We start from the raw sequence: 19,053 nt of genomic DNA, 5'->3' as shown, positions 1-19,053 counted from the left end.
AAATACATACTATTGTCGCCATTTACACGACACAACACCAATTGAAGATATAATTTAGTTCCTAAAAAGAAAATAAAGAAATTATGTGTATAAAATCAATGTGTATGGAAGTCAGACAAACCAAAACAGCTTTAGGGGTACAAAACAGTTTTTATGTTGTTAACATTAGTAAATCCTGGTAAAGGGTCAGGTCAAAGGTACCCGAAACCGCCGAGCTTGCTTGAAGAGAGTTATGAATGTGGATGAAGCGAAGGAAGTATGCAGAGATCGTGGCAAGTGGAAAGAGGTAGTCTCTGCCTACCCCTCCGGAAAAGAGGCGTGATTTTTATGTATGTATGTAACATTAGTAAAATAACAAGGCAACCCTGGACGATTACTGACAGTGTCACTGTCAAATCTCCCGTGACAGCAACATCATTTCTTGAGCAATCAAACAAATCAAAATTTTTATTACGTCAATTGAGATCGACCGCGGTGGTCGCTATACATATAAACTAAACAAAAAAATGTGTTCAGGTTACAGTAAATCGTAAATTTGTTAAATAATATGAATGTCAATATTCTTAAAAACTTGACTTTATTCTTGTTGGTCTCATGACCATTTAGAATTTTTATTCTTGAGCTACAAAAGCATAGCAAATGGGTGACGTTGTTAGTTTATTTTCTGTGTTAGTAATGAAATTGAAATCTAAATTTAATGAGAGTAAAGTAAATTTTCATCTCGATCTACCATGGGAGAAGCTGAAGACAGTAAAATGGATGAACGAAAGGGCTACGTCGAATAAGGCGTATGTCCCAACTAAGGTAATTTTTCGCTCTTTCTTATACTTTTCTTATGTCTTTTTGGCCTATTTTGGCAGCCTCTTTTTTATACGGTAAAAACTTAAAATATACATACTCTTTTACGGGGGTAAAAAGAGCCGACCTCCTCGAAAGGCACAAATTTGCATTCCTACTTAATTAATAATTTATTTCCAAACTCTTATGTCACTATAGTTTAATCTCTATTCATCTACTTTAACATTTAACATACAATTTGAGTCTATTGGTTATTCTGCCTTGTAAGGGAAAATATGTATAGGTACTTATCCTTACACTTGCCACATTAATGTGTGTCCCAAAATCATTACATATAGTATAGTAATGTGGTTTTTTTATTTATTTATATTTAACCATTAGCTAAAGAAAATGTATATGAGGATACAGAATGTTACTCAGGTTTGTGTCAATTTCATTTTAATAAAAAAAAGTTGTTTACCCAGTAAGACAGACTTACAGACAGAGCCAACAGTCTTGAAGAGACTGCTAGGCTAATGTTCAGCATTTTGGCTCGATGATAGTTGGTAATCATATACCATCTTTTTATCCTAGAAGAATGAGTCTCAAAGAAAAGACTGAAAAAGTAAATTTTTAGCAGCAAAACATAATTTATGTGGATTATTAATTATGAAATTAACATGTACAAGCATAAGTGTTACAGTAACTGATTTAGTGACTATTGATGTTGTCCCAAAAAGTCCCAAGAAAGGGTGAGGTAAGGTGCCCACAGCTATTACTTGACTGTTTGATAATCACAATGAAGAAATTAAAAAAAACTGAAAGGCAATGTTCAGTTGAATGACTTCTTGATGGAATAGAGATCCTCTTTAAAAAGAATCCCTTTAAATCTATGTGAATTTAATTATTATGTACATGTATGAGGTAAATAAAATAAAATCCTCTTAAAAGCACACACTCCATCTGCATAAGCAAGAAAGACTGATTGCAAATGTGTATAAAAAAATATTTCAAGATGATCATAAAATTACTGCATGACATGAGACTTGGAAATAATGAAAAAAAAAAATGTGTCAATTCCCTTGAACGAATTTTGTCTATACCTCTTTGAGCAAATGCAAGTGACACTGATTGACTCCCAGAACAGTCTCAAAGAACAATTTATTTTTTAAACAAACCACATTGTTAATGTTTGTTTGTCAGTGTAATTATTGGTGTTTACTCGTAGTTAGCGTCTGTCTCTGATATGACGATGTACTGATTACACGCCGCGGTCACGCGAGGGCAGGATGTTGCTACAGACAGTCATTAAAGTAATGTTCAATGCAAAGCCTCCATTTTAAATTTCGAATCGTAACAATTAATCAAATACACGTAGTTTCTCGTAAATGTTGTAAGATACTACTAAGAGAATAAGCACGTTTACTTAGTGCAATAACGTAACCAGTTTGGGTCAAAGCTGGTTACGTTACACTATTAACAGGGCCGAATGAATTCAGAGGGGAGTTCAACTACCTAACTTACCTTCTTCTGGATTGCGGTCATACCAGATCACAGGCCCCTCTCTCCTCTGGGTGGACGCATAAAAAGCGAGGAGGAGGATGACGACTTCGGGAAAAAACAAATGCACTTTGTTGCTGTTTTTTTATATATCGTTTTACTTTATAAATGTTAATTTTATACCTAATCAGTGCAGTGAAATAGATGAACCGCCGACGCATCATTTTGTAATGGGGCAGAGTTCACTACCACCTAAGTGTTGTGTTGGATGAAACAATAGCACGAAACACGATATTTTACAAAAGATTTTGTTAGTTTAAATAACTATTATTATTTTTTCGATGTATGACTTTGAATTTAACAGACGGATAAGAACAGACGTAATTAATATAACTTTATAATTCATGGTATAACTAGGGCCTGACCGCGGTTCCGCCCGCGTAAAAAGAAAAATCTTTTTGTAGTCCACCACTAGACCACTTATTGAACCTACATCCCAAACCAAGTGTAGACCCAACGGTGTAGGCTGTGCGTTGATATGTACATATGTTATTCAATCAAAGTACTCTCTTTTTTTTAACGGAACCTATTTAGATAAAGTTCCTGAATCTCGAAACCAATCAGATAGGGACAGACAGATCTATGCGTCAGAGGCGGAAACAATCTCAGGCCCCACTGCGCCAAACAGACCGTCAGAAATTTAAGTCTGTTTTGTAAATACATACTGTCAATTTTCAGATTACATAAAAAGTTTAAATCACAACTTTTTATTTAATCTTATAAAACGCAAAGGTGACGGATTGACTGATTGATCTAACAGCCCAAATTGCTGAACCGATCGAGCTGAAGTTTGACATGTAGATAGTTGCTATGATTAACCTAGAAAAGATTCCCGAAATTCCCGCAGAAATGGAAATAAGCGAGGTTTTTTGTATTAAGCGGGCGTACTATAGTTATATTATAAACGACATTCGGTGTCGCGTTTACTTTTATTGCCATGTAGAACTACCGCGGTAATAATAGTTTTATTTTTATAGCTACAGAGTATACAGATACCACAATTCGATAAAACGTCGACGGACGGGAAATAAAACGGTCGATTTGTATAATTGTTGCCAGTTGCTACATTTGGTGTGTTATTTATGAGGTTGCCGTGGTGAAAATAAGGTTCTTAGTTCGTGGTGTCACAGAAACAAGTCCTTTTAATATGTACATCTTATTTTCGGTTGGTTAAGTAACGGGAGAGTTTCTCCTCATTTCTTGCCACTAAACACTTCACAACCCATTTTTTAAAAAACCCCTGGCGCTGTTGTCTTCTCTCGTATAAAAGAACCTCTATAAATCAAAACAAATTCGATTTTCATTCGAGTAACAGCTTTCCCTCAAATATTTACAGAAAATAACCGTAACTTTTCCTTTGAGACCCAATAAGATTTAGAAACAGAATCCCGACACAATGTACTGGCTGCCCGTAATCCCGATTTATGGCGTCATTGACAGCGCAGGGGATGTTTGTCTTTGTATGTTGTTTCACCGCGAATCGAGTGGGTGGCGAATTATATCCCAGAATAGCAAGTAATGTCGCTTGGGGATCGAAATGATATCAGTTTTACATGTAGGTACATAGTTTTCTGCTTTCCTATTTTTGTATCCATATTGATGTAACAGCACAGAATTATTATTAGGTAGCGAGTAACAGGTTGCGTATCGTTTGGCTACTGTTTGGTAGTCATTCGAAATAAGTTATTTGAGCCGATATTGAGTCTTTTAAATTTAACAGGGTTACATTACCTACATACATAAGACATTTGAAAGGTGATATACCTATCTCTGTGCAGGTAGATAATGATGAATGTAAGGGAGTGATGTTATGAAAAATATTTTTTCGCATCAGAAACTTTGTTGTAAACTTCCTTTATTATCGTATCGATGAACATTATACAATAATATACATGAGAACACTTTCTAACAATGAACAAAGCTAAAATTATATAATATCTGATGCCATCTATCACTATATCGAATGTATTAAAGAACACAAATTAATAAAACTTCACTTTCCGGTGTGGTGGCTGAATATTGATGGTTAACATCCTGTTTATTGAACTCACAAAATATACATATGTACACATTTCTTGAAATATAAGTAAATTTCACTATAATATCGCAACACTCTTTAAGTATATTTACACTTTTACAATATGCACTGATGAACTAACTATTCAAGTTAAAAGGACTTTAAATAATAATAAGTTGAACTTAACAATAAACACGAACTTAAAATATGGTTTGGCGCTAATATTCCATTTTTTGTTCCTTTTTTTATTTCATTTGTTTTCCAGCCAGTACTACCTACTATCCAATGAGTTTGTGTTTCATTTTAACTGCCTGTTTGACCACATCCTTTTAATTTTTGTTTGTTTTGGAAACATTATTTGGGCTCCACGTCAAGTACCTTTAACTAAGTATGATAGATAAATCATTATTTGCTGTGCTATTGATGATACATGTATGATGTAAATATTAACCTTAGAGCCTTAATAATCTCATTACTTTATTTTTATACCAGGTGGAAAATGTCGCCAACGTGTGCACCCATGCGTTATGCGTAGCGCCCGCTTCGTTTGGAGCCCGGGAGCTCCTCACACGCTCAGTCAACGCGCCTCAAGCCATCGCAGCCGTGGTCTACGGTCTGGCGCTATGCCTGCTTTTCGCCGTCTCCACAACCTTCCATTCTGTGTGCTGCTGCAGATCTGACACGTGAGTTCAAATCTATTACTCTTATTTGTCTTAAACCAACCCACGATTTAGCCACAAGTGATTACAGCCGCGGTCTATGGTCTGGCTCCATGTTTATTGTTCACCGTCTTCTCAACCTTCCATTCATTGTGCTGCTGTAAATCTGACACGTGAGTTGTTACCTGTTTTGAATGAAGCGTTTCAAATCCTTCCTGATCCAAGGTACCCGATTTGAATCCTACGGCCATGCGTGTACCAATAATTCTGGTTAGTTGGACAATAGTTTAGTTTGACGATGTTCTTACGTACGTTCGTCCCATCATGGTCAAGTTCCTGACATAACAACTACTGCATCGTGGTCAACGGGACAGAGCGACCCCGGGTTGATCACCAAATAGACGCAATCGGAACAAACGCCAAAGAATAAGATCATTATGACTTGTTTTAAAGAGCCAGCCGAATAGCCACTTATATACTTATTGTACACTTTTGTGATCATCAATATATAATGCCTTCGATGTTTGATTGTTTGTTTTTGATGGCATATAGGTCCTCCGATTTTGTACAGATATCAGGGCTTTAGTAGGATATAAGTATAAATATTTTATGCAGGTAGGATGGGCCACGAAAATAAAAACCTTTTACGTCCAAAAATAGAAAGCTTTTATGTTTGAGTATCCTGCGAAAGTATATTAAATTATTTATTATTTATAAAATTAATACTGCATATTATTAAATCTGGCGTTAATTAATGGGATAAGGGTTGAACAAAGAATAAGAATATATCAACATTTTTGGTTAGCGTAATTTTGTAAGAAATAAGTTCAAATTAAAAAAAAATTACTTTGGGTCATTTGATTTGATATCGTATTTAAATAAGTAAAAACTCAATAATGGGTCGATAGAGCATGTTAGGCAAAGGCGTGTAAAAAAATTATTTGTATTTAAAATAACCATCTTACTGTTTGGTCAGTAATATGTAAGAATTTAATAAAAGTCTAATTATAGAAAACATTTGACTACTCCATCTGAATTATTGCTTTCTGTTACAAAAACATACAAATAAAATAGTTATATCTACTTATATTATTGACCTTTGCGTGATTTTAACTAATAATGGTGCTAATAGGCATCGACGAACCTTATAAATTATGTGACCCTTATATTTTGTGCTTGGATGGAACCACATTTTTCTATAATAAATATATTTACTCAAAGATCTTTGTAGACGCCAATAAAGTAGGCCTTTTGCGTCACGGCGACGACGTTTACGATCGGCAAACTGCCAATTTATATCACTACTATGTAATCGACCTTATCGATTTAGTATTGTGATTGATCATGAACAAATCTAATCGGGATTACAATTGCTGTCCACGTATATCGGATAATTGCATAATATAGAACTCTTATCTTAAAATACGATTCGTGTTTTATTGTTTTGGTCTGTGAAGGTAATGACTCATGAGAGTGATTCATAATCAAAAACATTGATTTCACAATCAAATCGGATAAACGGATTAATACATTGAAAGATAATACAATCTAAATGGGCGCCTATTTACACAATAAAAAAGCCTATGAGTGTAAATAAACGCAAATGTATGTAGTGGTATATATATTATATTTAGGTACTTTGTAATATATTTTTTTAATAGGTATGACCTGTATAACTGTTACCTTTGTTATTTTACTACACAGATATAGAAGTATGATACAATCAAAATTAGATTTAACGCCAAAGTATATTAAAAACGAATGTTCAAAACCGAATGAACTTTAACTTTCGTAAAAAGGCTGCGGTAGGAAAAAATAAAAGTACCTAAAAAGCTGGAGCGAGACCGCTTGATATCTGTCCGATATAAATAGAAGCTTGGATTGTTTGTACCAAGAATGCCTGTTACGCCTGTCAGAGGCTCCCTACTCTACAAATCACAATTTTGGAATTTCTCTAGACTAGACGCTTGGAAGTACCATTAATAAGAGAGTAAAATATAGCATTTGATCAAATATTTTTTTGCTATACATCTATAGTAATATTATAAAGTTGAAGAGTTTGTTTGTTTGAACGCTATAATATCAGGAACTACGGGTTGGAATTGAAAAATTATTTTTGTGTTTAGTAGACCATTTATCGAAGAAGGCTTTAGGCTATTTATCATCACACATTCCATGCTGACGAAGTCGCGGGCACAGCTATATCTTATAAAACTATTTTGACGTGTTATCTTATATTTGAATATAATTTGTAAAAACATAACATAAAATGATGACATTTGATAAGCTTAATGTATCTTGCACCAGGTGTGGAGATAAGTATAGTGATAAATGTAATGCGACAATGAGATACTAAATAATTATTTAAGACTAGTTTTCAGCTGATACCGTCACATTCCGGTGGTTCAAATGTCTAAAATTCTACATTCATACATAGATATATTTACATATAACGTTAAACTCTTTATAAGGGATGTGTCTCCCTTAGAGCGGCTAGTGAGATCATCAGTTACACATGTCGTTACTTCGTAAGTATTCCTATACTTCTAGCTTCGCCGTTTGTTTAAACATTAACCAGCGTTATAACATAACGGGATTAAGTGCTTTAACCCTTCGTCCGATCATGTAACATCCAAGAGTCTACAGAAATAGCATTATAATCCGTATATAAGTCATATTAGGGCTTCCGTCGTATGATAGAGACTGGAAGGCCACGGCAGAGACATAGCTGAGATCGATCCATGAAGTTTCTGGAAGGCTCTTTGGTGTTTGATCCATACAATATATCACTTACGTATGGACAACCAAACCGTTTATCTCGTTGAGTATAGTAGGGCTGTCAGTTTGCTTACAAACCCCGATCAAAAAAAAAAACAAGTGTACACGTACTGTCGGGCATAGTATCTGCCGTTTTGTCTATCCTAAAAACTAGTTAGATGATTAGGCATATATTGATTTAGTTTTAAACCCTTGGAGTTATGAATGTGGACGAAGCGAAAGAAGTATGCAGAGATCGTGGCAAGTGGAAAGAGGTAGTCTCTGCCTACCCCTCCGGGAAAGAGGCGTGATTTTATGTATGTATGTATGTATGTTAAACCCTTGGGTTTATTAATATTTTTTGACTACTGTTTCGAGTTGTGAGCTTGCGATCTACTTAAAAAAGTCAGATTTATGTATATGAAACAAAAGAAGTACGCTGAGTTCGTGGCAAGTTAAAAGTAGTTTGACTAGGCCACGTTTTGGGGTAATCTGTGACCTAACCCTTCCGGAAAGAGACGTGGTGAATTTACGTATATGTGACCCAAATTCAGGAGTAGGCAGCAGCCCTAGCAGGCCTATAACGATGCCTATTCAGCCGTGGCCGAACTGTGGCGGGCTCACATTATCCACTTTATGCCCGCTTCGATTCCACACAAGAGGCTAATCTGGGCCGTGGGCAGAACGGATTAATTCCAATTCGAATCAACCTAACAGTTCTGAATTTAATCCTGACTAGGGTTTTGAATACATTAATTATAGTTTATGTGTGATTTATGGGATTATAACCTTTTATAATAGGTTATTTTTAACTTATAAAATACAAACAAGATGCTGACTGATTTACTGACTAACATCAACGCATAGCCCAAACTGCAGGATATGAAATTTGCACTAGGGTTCCTTATGTAGTCAAGGGGAGCATTAAGAGAGGATTTCTCGGTATTCTCGCGGGAAGGGTAACAACTGGAATTTTTCGATTTACGGGTACAGCGGAAACCGTTAAACTTGTATGAAAGAGGATGAAGCGAAATAAGTATGCAGAGATCGTGGCAAGAGGTAAGATCTAGCCTTTCCCTCCGGGAAAAAGGCGTATGTATGTATGAAATATTTCAATGTTTTCTTTAGAGACTTTCATTGGACTCTTTTCACACACAGAAAAATATGATTTCAGCGTCCGCGTTTCGCTCCGGATGTGAATACGATACTTTTTATACGGAGACTAATCGAGAATTTATTGAGATCCGATTTCTTTTTATAGTACGGTCACTTTTAGGTTATTTTTGTTCTTAGCTATAAGCGTAAGATGTTATCGTCATTCTTTTGAACAAATAAAGACTACGGAGAAAATTATGATAGCAAAATTACAAGATAAGTTGACTAATATTTAAGCAAATTATCATAATTTAACCAGTCTGATGTCAATCATCAGTATCATTTCTTAAAAATACTCACCATGAATAGATAAGGTTTACAAGTACAATTAAAAGGAATGTAATGAGCATATTACTCGTACGATGAAAATGCCTCGTTTCCCAGGATTATTGATATTGTGGAAAACTTATATGATTATTAGTATTAGTATGGTGGGAACTTAAGCAGACAAAACGCATTCATCAAGACTAACTAATTTGATATTCTTTTAAATACCCTTTTGCAACGTCCAATTCAAATACGATGAATGTCGAATCATACTCGTAAGTTAAACCCTTTTCATTTTGCAGCAAAATGAAACACTTCCTGCACCGCTGCGACCGCGCAATGATATACATCTTCATCGCGAGCTCCTACTTCCCCTGGCTGACGGTGGGCACGGTGTCCTGTTGGATGCTACGGGAGCTACGGTGGGCCATCTGGCTGCTGGCGGTACTCGGCATCACGTACCAGCAGATCTTCCACGAGAGATACAAGATGTTGGAGCTGTTGCTCTATTTGGTCATGGGGCTGGGACCCGCGGCGATCATTCTCACGTCGAATGTAAGTAATCATATTCCTTTTTCGTGACTCGCATTAATTTTCGCACCTAAAGGGTACCGACCCTAATACTAACACTTCGCTAACGTTCATCTGTCACCAAGGTGTATCTTACGAACCGTGATATTAAGACAGTTTTAATTTTTATAGATGTTATTTCTTTAGCCGACCGTTAAGGTGAACAAATAAACATACATACATATCATCACGTCTATATCTCTTACGGGGTAGACAGAGCCAACAGTCTTGAAAAGACTGATAGGCCACGTTCAGCTATTTGGCTTAATGATAGAATTGAGATTCAAATAGTGACAGGTTGCTAGCCTGTCGCCTATAAAAGAATCCCAAGTTTGTAAGCCTATCCCTTAGTCGCCTTTTACGACATCCATGGGAAAGAGATGGAGTGAAAAATTTATCATTAACCTTCCTAGGCACTGGTTTAAAGGTTTTGTAATGTTATTTATTGATACCATAAAAGAGTTCTAAGGATAGAAGCATGATTAAACTCTGGACACATTGCTAGGATTCAGATTTAATCCGGAATGTGTTTTCTTAAATTATAAACCATTTTAAAATAAGACGCATCTATCGACACACCGCCATAACCATTAAACGAATTTCTGCTCAAAATAAACAGATAATATCGTACGAAAGATTTAAAATGTCTACAAAGCACAAGTCAACAGCGATTTATATGAAACAATATCAGTCACAACTTAGGTATCAATTAAGGTAAAATTTGGAATGGCGGCCAGCGTGTTTTGTTAATTATTTATTAGCTTCATTAACTGTTACGTGAGTGGTTGTGTAATTTTCTTGCTCGTTTTGTTCAAGTTGGGACCAAGTAAAGAAAGTCAAGGTTACACGCGAGACGCATGTATTAAATAAGGCATCCAACATACAATGACATATTCACTAAACTTGGTCAAGTATATTTTTAAAAATTAAATATTATTTAGTTTAAAGACATATAGTAGGTATTTAGTATTATTACATTTTGCACCCAAAATGGCCCTTATGCCACATGACTAAGGTAATCAGACATTTTTTGTTCTAATCATAGGCTTGAAATCTTAAAAATAATGACGAAAAATATCAAGGTAACACAAGGCCACACTAATTACTGATCCCTATAATAAAGACAAAAAAGCAAGTCTGCAAAAAGTTAAGATAATTTTGGAAATAATTTCATAAATTGCTAAGGCAAAGAGTAATGACATACAAGAATAAATAAAACAAACGGGGTGAGCTAAATAAAACCGTTTAATAAAATACTCAAGTTTATCAAAGGTCGAATAAGACTTCTTTGACATATCTACCTCCCGCTCCATGTCTCATCTAATTTTTATCCTTTTTGTCGGACTTCTGAACCGATCTGAACCGGAATACAGATTAGGTCATGTGCCCCCGCCATTAAGAAAGTCGAATACCTTGGTTTACTTGGTTTTGCATGGCAACTGTTAATAGGCGCTACTTTAATATTTTTTTATTTTTGTTGGAAGTAAAATATATTTTTTCATAATTTTATTTTTCTTTTCATACATGTTTTTAAGCATAAGCTGGAACATAGTTTACCTTTAAGTCAGTTATAAATAGCCCCGAATTAATCTCGTGGACTTAATTTGCTAAGTTAAATTAATTTTTCGATAAATACAAAATCTCTTATTGCCTTAACTATTGTATCAATGAAGGTAGTTGCATAGTTGAAAACAACTATCGTCGAAACACTATGCATATGAATCATTCTGTCGATGAAAACTCCAATAATGATAGATTCCGTCGTTAAAAAGTTCTGTCCAGGAGCCTATCAAATGTCAAACATTCTATCGGAGAATAAAACTGACGGCGAATTACTCAAAAGCGAATCGTCATCATCATCAGTCCACCAGGAGAAACAATTGTCGGATAAAGCTGTTAGATTCACATTATTGGTATTTTGATTATTTGAAATATTCGACTGTTGATTATATGGTGTTGTCATTTTTTTTTTCTTTGACATTAGTGATAGTACCGTGGATTTGAAGCGTGGTTGCTGTGAATGCAATCTGGAGAGATGAAAAGTTAACTTAGGCAATTCATACAGCACGTGTAGGGTTGAGACTTGTGACACGGAGGTCACCTGTTTACCATAGATAGCGACGCTTGGTTAATAGGCGCGTACTGGAAACTTATTATCATATTGTATAATACAAGTAAGTAGGTCATCTTGCCGTCTTGGACTCCGGTTACCAGCCACGTTTTCGCATTTATTTAAATAGTTAAGTATGTAGAACTTGAAATTAAATGCCGAATAAACAGCAGAATCTCGAATAAATGTTTTTTAATTGTGCCACGCTATTTCCAATAAATGTCGGTTATTTATATAAACATAATTTTATTTATCAGTATCTTTCTAAATTTAGATGCTAGTGTTCAGTGACCGAAAGAACATAAATACATGGCTCTTTCCAGCTTATTATTTTAGTTCGTGGTATTTAGAACGTCAACTTTGTGTTGCTTGCCTTGAGCTTTGACCACAGAGTAAAGAAACAGCCGTCGCTTGCAGAACAAGTTAGTCCCTGCTGCGCTGCGTTCATTGCAGTGTCGCTAATTATTTTATTATCTGCACCTGAGAACATTACACGATATAAAGTTTACTGATAATGAACCAAAACGATAACTTTGAGAAGGTATCAGTCAGACATTTGTTTCTTTGATAAGTGACCGTACTATAAGAGTTGCCGGCTCTCTTTCACTTATCTTTTGTTACATGACTTTTTATTTACTACCTATTAATGTGACGAAAAATATCTGCATTAAGTAGAGGTCGTTTAGGAGTTCATACTAAAAATAGTCTAGGGTTAAAATGGCTAATAGATAAATGCCAATATTTCAATCACTTAAAGCACTTAGCAAATTGAATGTCTATTCATTACATGTGAGTAATAAAATCGAGGTCCATCAGACTTAAAGTGAGCGATAGGCATTAATGCGATAGAGCAAATTTAACTCGGCGGGGCAGAGGCGACCTCGGGCTAGGGCGGGCTAACTTTATTGACCTTTGCAATTTAATACTAGGTGCCTACTTTTTTGTACTTTGAAACTACGTGTGCCTATCGAATATATACCTCTTTACATACACATAATCACACCTGTCCCGACGGGGTAGGCAGAGACACAATGCGTATATTTGTGTGACTAATTTTGACAAGAAAAATGGGTTTTGAATGATTTTGTAAAACTTGAATGCGTGGGGTTAAATTAATTTTGTTTAATCTTTATTCTTTTCAAATTAATTTTGGACACTTGGGTCAAATACCTACTTAGGTACATATGATTTAATGATTCTTTTTACAGTATTTTTATGTCGAACACAATTTTATTCGTTGGTAAATATTGAACTTTATCGAATGTATTGATTCCAGATCGAAAGATCAGTATTCAGGAAATGGGTTTTAATACCGACAATTAAACAATTAACACATTAGTAGGTACATTGAACAAAACATTTTGTAATACTGTTCAATATGACGATAAAGATATATTTTTCGGTTGAGACGGGAATGAGCGCGAGCCCTCGTAACCTCACTTCTTTTAAATATTCATTCGCTATTGTTTCCAAAACCTTGATTTAATATCGCTTTATTTTTTATTTAGTGAATAATATTGAGCAATACAAATATGATGAAGAGGTTAGAGGTCTGCGGGTAGGGTGTAGCTAAAGGGTGCGCTAAAAATAGTGTTTTCTGTCAGGCATTTATGTATTTAAAACTAAATTGCACAAAAAAATTTACAAAAGCCGGACATAATGCCGTTTGTCATTCTCTACCAGTCAACTAGCTGACCAAACAAAAAACTTTAAGTTGGTGGTTGGTTACAGGCATACTTCATAATACATATATTACAAAAAAAATGCATAAATACATACAAGTTCCATTAAGTACATTGTAAATACATACATAGGCATGCAGTCAACCGCAAAAACTTTGGCAATTTTTTTTTACAGAATGCGAAATATCACTTTATCTTTGGCCGAATCGAGCTTGGAAACTAACGATGCAACCAATATACGAAACTATGATGAAAGAAAAGAGATTGCTTATGTCGAAAAGCATAGCACTATTCCATTTTTACACTCCACCTTGGTGTTTCAGAGATACATATTGCAGCCATAACGGTATTGGTAGACAAATCTAATAGTCTGTATACAATTATTATAATTAAAATTGAATTATATATAAAGTATATCCACAAAGAAGAATGTTTCATGCTAATAACCCTCTGCAACTTCGTATGAAAGTCAAATTAGGTTCCCTGGAGCGCTGCGGCTAATGTTATTCGTTTCGTTTAACCTATTTCTCCTGTCATATCCTTGGTTTGCCCTTGAACTATATCTGGATGCACTATATTGGATCACCACTGTTTGTTAATACATTCATGTGCGTAAGGGAGGTTTATCTCTTGTTATTTAGACATTATGCACATTTTATTAAAAGGAATGCTTGATCATTCAAACATTTGACGTAATGCTTATATAAACAAAGTACTTATTCTAAAACATATGGAAATTTGGGTGAAAGTTAATAAATCGTTGTTTTGTATCATTTAACTACTGTCCCGATCGATATAACCTACTTCTTGAGTAGAATAGTCTAACATGGAATTCATTTGCTACGTACAGTTTATCGTTATTACGATAAGTAGGTATCTAAATTTTATCTTTTCTACTCTATTGTTTTATTGTTTGTTAAATTCTTTATTGCGCATAAAATATAACAAATTGTATGAGTAAAACGTTGATTTAGAGACATCTACTTACATTCTCAAAATTATATTATCACAGCAAAATATTTTAAAGCTTAGCTCAGGGCAGGATATGTGCACTTTCCGTTAAAAACAAGTTTTAATACCCGTAGTTGGTATCAACTTAGTTTTGCGAAATAACCTGTGTACGGACTGTCCGGTAACGGTCTCAAAATTCTGAGCTTACTGGTGCTTATTTTTAAGATTCCTTTTAGTTGCTCTACTCAGTCAGTCAGTTAAACCTTGTTTATTTCCTCCCTTTTTAGAGTAGCGTTCATCCAATAAATCATATATGGCCAAGTTGTGGATCATTTTCAGCCAACAAGTCGCGCATTCCAACTTTCAAACGCGCTATGATATTATCTTTTGGCACAGATTTTCGATCATATAACAGATACTTTGTTACTGTTTCGTGATTAAATACCGTGACGTATCATCATTAGATGTAATTGAAATACCTACATAGGTAGGTATTATATCAATCTCGAAAGACAAGACTGATAAGGCACGTTCAGCTGGATTGCTTAATTGAAATAATCATTATACTGGTAAAAATACCCTAGATTTTAAGTCTGCCGCTCATATTTTCTATGTAATGAAGTTAAATAAATTGGTTGTCTCTTTCCAGCACCAGTTCCCCGCGATGAACGACCTGATGGCGGGCGGGGTGCTGTACCTGATCGGCGTCTTCTTCTTCAAATCCGACGGCCGCGTGCCCTTCGCACACGCGATATGGCACGTCTTCGTCGCCCTGGCCGCCTCAGTTCACTATTTGGCCATACTTCGCCACCTGTTTCCTGAACTCAAATCTCAATGAAGACTGCCCAACAATCAACCTATTGCATCTCGATTATTTTGAGCTCTCTAGCTATTTTTGTATCCTAACTCGATCACAAGGCCGCTGATTGTTGAAAGGAAGATACTGATTGGTAAGTTCGTGAACCGACGACGGTAATTGGTCCTTTGTGCTGTTGTTAGCAGCTCCTGATACCTGTATCAAACGCATTCATATGTGAATGTCATTCGGTAGCGTATTTAATTAGAACGAACGGTCGGTGCTGCCCGATTTTCTCGTAACAATAAGATCATCGTATTTTTAGCGAACCTAAAAATGAATTACTTGTCAAAATTATTATAGTAACGCGGCACAAATTGGAGGTTTACTTAAGAATAGAACTTTCAACCTTTAGTATAGTTTTGTTTACGTATTGTAAGAAATCGATAGACATATAAAATACATGCGGCGATTGTCGGCGGTAGGAGTCGAAGAAGGCGGAATTATTAATTGGCAACTGGTCAGAACGCGTAACGCCAAATAAACAATGTTCGAATTGTGTGTATATTTTCTAAGATATTGTTAAAACTTATTGTAGTAGTCGTATCTCTGAATCTCGAGACCAATCCAACCCTTTTTAGACTATACCTATATGAAGTGTATTGGGGTTTTTTAGAAACTTTTATACCTATACTTATTATATGAATCCAGTTTTTTCAAAGAGATCTTTTATACACCTCAATGTGAATTTTCTATTTAATAGTTCGTTATACATTTTAGCGTAGCTAGTTCACCGGACTGTCAGCGACAAAAGTTGTTTAACCATATTAGCAGGTCAGTGCAGTAAGGTAATTTGTATACCGGCTTTTGTCGTTGACATCGTATAAATCTTATCAAATAGGGTTTAACAGTAATGATCTGATGATCTTCAATAGATTTTTGCTCCACTTTGTTCCGTTTATTTTACATTTATTTATTCCTTAGATTTTTAAGAATTGCTCAATATTATGTGTGACTAGATATTTTTTGCTAGACTTCCAAATGTGTGTACCTAGTGTATAGTAGGGAGTGCTTATTAGGTACTTTGTTCATTAAGTGAGAACGTAACCATTTAGTTTTTGAATGGGTCCTTGCTCGGACCGACTAAAAATTTAAGGCGATTTATCAAAATCAGTGCAATCACGAATAAACACAAAACGATGTGAGATGGCATTATTATGGACGCATAAACTATGCAACATCCTTCAGCTGAATGATAAATATTAAACAAGATTTTCCATGTACAGATTATTGCTACTAAATATAATAATGATTTCGGAAAGGAAACATACGTAAGTTAAATTCAAACCTTTTTGTTGGCAACCTCTATTTACTTAGTCCGCGCGGGCGAATATAGATAAATATGATTGGCAGATATGTAGGTACAGTCAACCGCATATTATGTTACCCTGCATGGAACTCTATGACACGGTCATAGAGGCGAATTTGCAGTGAATATGGGTAGGTTGATATATACTTGTTGACAGTTCGTAGCGGCGGCGAACAATGCCACCAGACGAGAAGTGGGACACGCCGGATACTTCCCGTATCGGACTTGACGATATTTCCAATAACCACTCACCTTTTAACCTTTGGGTACAGAGCTTTTGTGTTCTAAATGTTCCATAGATGTCTCTTGTGTGAACGACCAATATCTAAGGTCAGTTTCTTTTCTATGACTTTTAGTTACGGTCACTTTAAGCGTTATGTCTCCTTTATACAGATATTAATTCTATTGAGGGTACCCAAAAATCCGGTATAGATGCGTGATTTTATGTATGCCATTACGTTTAGTACCCAAGTTTGCCATTTCATTCAAGTACCTAAAGCAAGCTGTAAGAATATTTTTAACAGTTGAAACCCCTTGATAATGCAGGAAAGGTGATGTGGCATAGAATTTAATTTCAAAATGTGTAATCTATAGGTACTACACGAAAAACTAGTAATACTGGCCTTAGATACATACCAAACATTTAACTATTTAATCGTGAAAACTGAAAAGATGAAGATTTTACAGTTCTAGTCATTTGATTGCTACAAACATTTTGAATGTCTTGATTATGCAGGTATCATTACCTACTTATTCGTAATTTAATTAGGGTGGGTAAATGAAGTCTTAACCGGTTAGTCAAGGTTATCACAGGGTAATTCGGTATAATGCATACTTAAATTATGCGTATGCACAAAATTACATAAAATTTGTATTGCTTTTGACGACAGTAATTTAAATTGTGTATTATTTATTCATGGAGTTGTTAAATTTTGAATTATACATATTTAGCTTTTTTCTTATGTGGTATAGGGATGTAGTGTAATATGTAAGGGAATTTTATCTTCCTGGTTAACCTTTTTTATAAATACAAAGAGTGCAAAGTATTTATAAGTAGATGAAGTTAGTCAGTCTGGTTTTAATTTTGTAAATGGGGTCCTGTCAGTATTTGATAAACCAAATTGTGTAATATTGGAAATTGAGGTGATAATGGATATTAAATTCGTGAGTAGTGCAAATAGTAACGTTGTTAAGCCAAAAATATTCGTATGTAAAGTTTTTATCTGTTTTGGTAACTTTAGCCTGTCTTCCAAGCAGATTTAGTAGATAAAAATTAAAAATATGTAATTGTGAATCTCATTTTTGAAAATGTTACAGTTTTATATGTGATAGTTATTTTAAATAGAAATATTAAAATAGACCGCTATCCACTCCCGCTAAGTATATAGGGATCGTGGTAAGTGGAAAGATGGTCTCTGCCTGCTCCTCCCGGATAGAGGCGTGATTTGTATGTAAAGTAGATTAGTAATTTTTTTGCCATGTCCGATAAACTGAGCTATATATTTTTCATCATATACTTCTTTTGACATACCGATATAATAGTTATGTATATTCCATTCCTAATAAAAGTTTATATTCCTAAATCCAGCCCACCGTTAGAATACAAAGTATGTATGTACTCAACCCATTAGTATGTACCAATAATCGTAAAATATATACAAACATATTAGATTTATTACAAGTAATATTTAATGAAAATATCAAGAAGGGATTATTTTCGAACAAAGCATGCTTTATAGATGATGTCTAAAAGAGCTAGTGTAACTTGCATTGAAAAATAAGTTTTGCTCCTATTGCTGGTTTTAAGAGATCACATCACAGCCAGCGGCTTATGAGTATCATAACTACGTACTAAAGACTTTAAGTTTTGACTGCTATTATCTTCATTTTAATAATACGTAAAATAGGGGTGCAATATGTGATTGATGTCTAATGAGCTTGAAAATCAAACAAAAGGACATCTTTTTTTAAGAAAGTATAAAGCGAGGCACTTGATTTGAAAATAATCTCGATATGTATGTTAATGTATTTATTATATAATGGGTACTGTAGTAGATTTAAGAGTTACATCATTAATACATACTTCAATATAGCCCAGAAGCATGGTGAAACCCAGCATCAAGCTATTGTTATAATTTACAAATAGAAAAATTACGTGCGTAATTAAATGTAATTTTTAATTGCCTCCATTTTAACCTATCCACGCTATTCGTCTTATTTATGCCAAAGATTTGAGTGTCATCATTTCTTCTGGGTATATAAATAATATTCAGTGGTTGATAATTTTCGTACAGATTGTATGTTTCATGAAAGTTACCTTTGATAATGGACCCTGGTATAGTTTTGTAGAGGTTTTTGGGAACTCAATAAAAAGTTTACAATC

The 19,053-nt window shown here is 34.8% G+C and overlaps 1 protein-coding gene across 1 annotated transcript; it reads left to right on the top strand.

Moving 5' to 3' along the window:
- The first annotated feature begins 341 nt into the window (after positions 1-341).
- On the top strand, positions 342-19,051 carry LOC106134321 (monocyte to macrophage differentiation factor 2). Its single transcript, XM_013334339.2, has 4 exons — positions 342-804; positions 4,847-5,037; positions 9,495-9,747; positions 15,155-19,051. Exons 1-4 carry the CDS (start codon positions 640-642, stop codon positions 15,341-15,343), a joined length of 798 nt encoding a protein of 265 aa, XP_013189793.1. The 5' UTR covers positions 342-639; the 3' UTR covers positions 15,344-19,051.
- The last annotated feature ends 2 nt before the right edge of the window (positions 19,052-19,053 follow it).

The sequence above is a fragment of the Amyelois transitella genome, chromosome 17 (assembly GCF_032362555.1).
Source record: "Amyelois transitella isolate CPQ chromosome 17, ilAmyTran1.1, whole genome shotgun sequence".
Classification (NCBI taxonomy): domain Eukaryota; kingdom Metazoa; phylum Arthropoda; class Insecta; order Lepidoptera; family Pyralidae; genus Amyelois; species Amyelois transitella.
The sequence above is the reverse complement of the archived record's forward strand: the minus strand, read 5'-3'. Positions and strand labels throughout refer to the sequence as shown.

Excerpts from the sequence above, each read along its gene's own strand:
- LOC106134321 (XM_013334339.2), top strand. The coding sequence starts at position 640 with ATGGGTGACGTTGTTAGTTTATTTTCTGTGTTAGTAATGAAATTGAAA. Across the intron at positions 5,038-9,494 it reads TGCTGCTGCAGATCTGACAC|CAAAATGAAACACTTCCTGC; the intron begins GTGAGTTCAAAT and ends TTCATTTTGCAG. Across the intron at positions 9,748-15,154 it reads CGATCATTCTCACGTCGAAT|CACCAGTTCCCCGCGATGAA; the intron begins GTAAGTAATCAT and ends GTCTCTTTCCAG.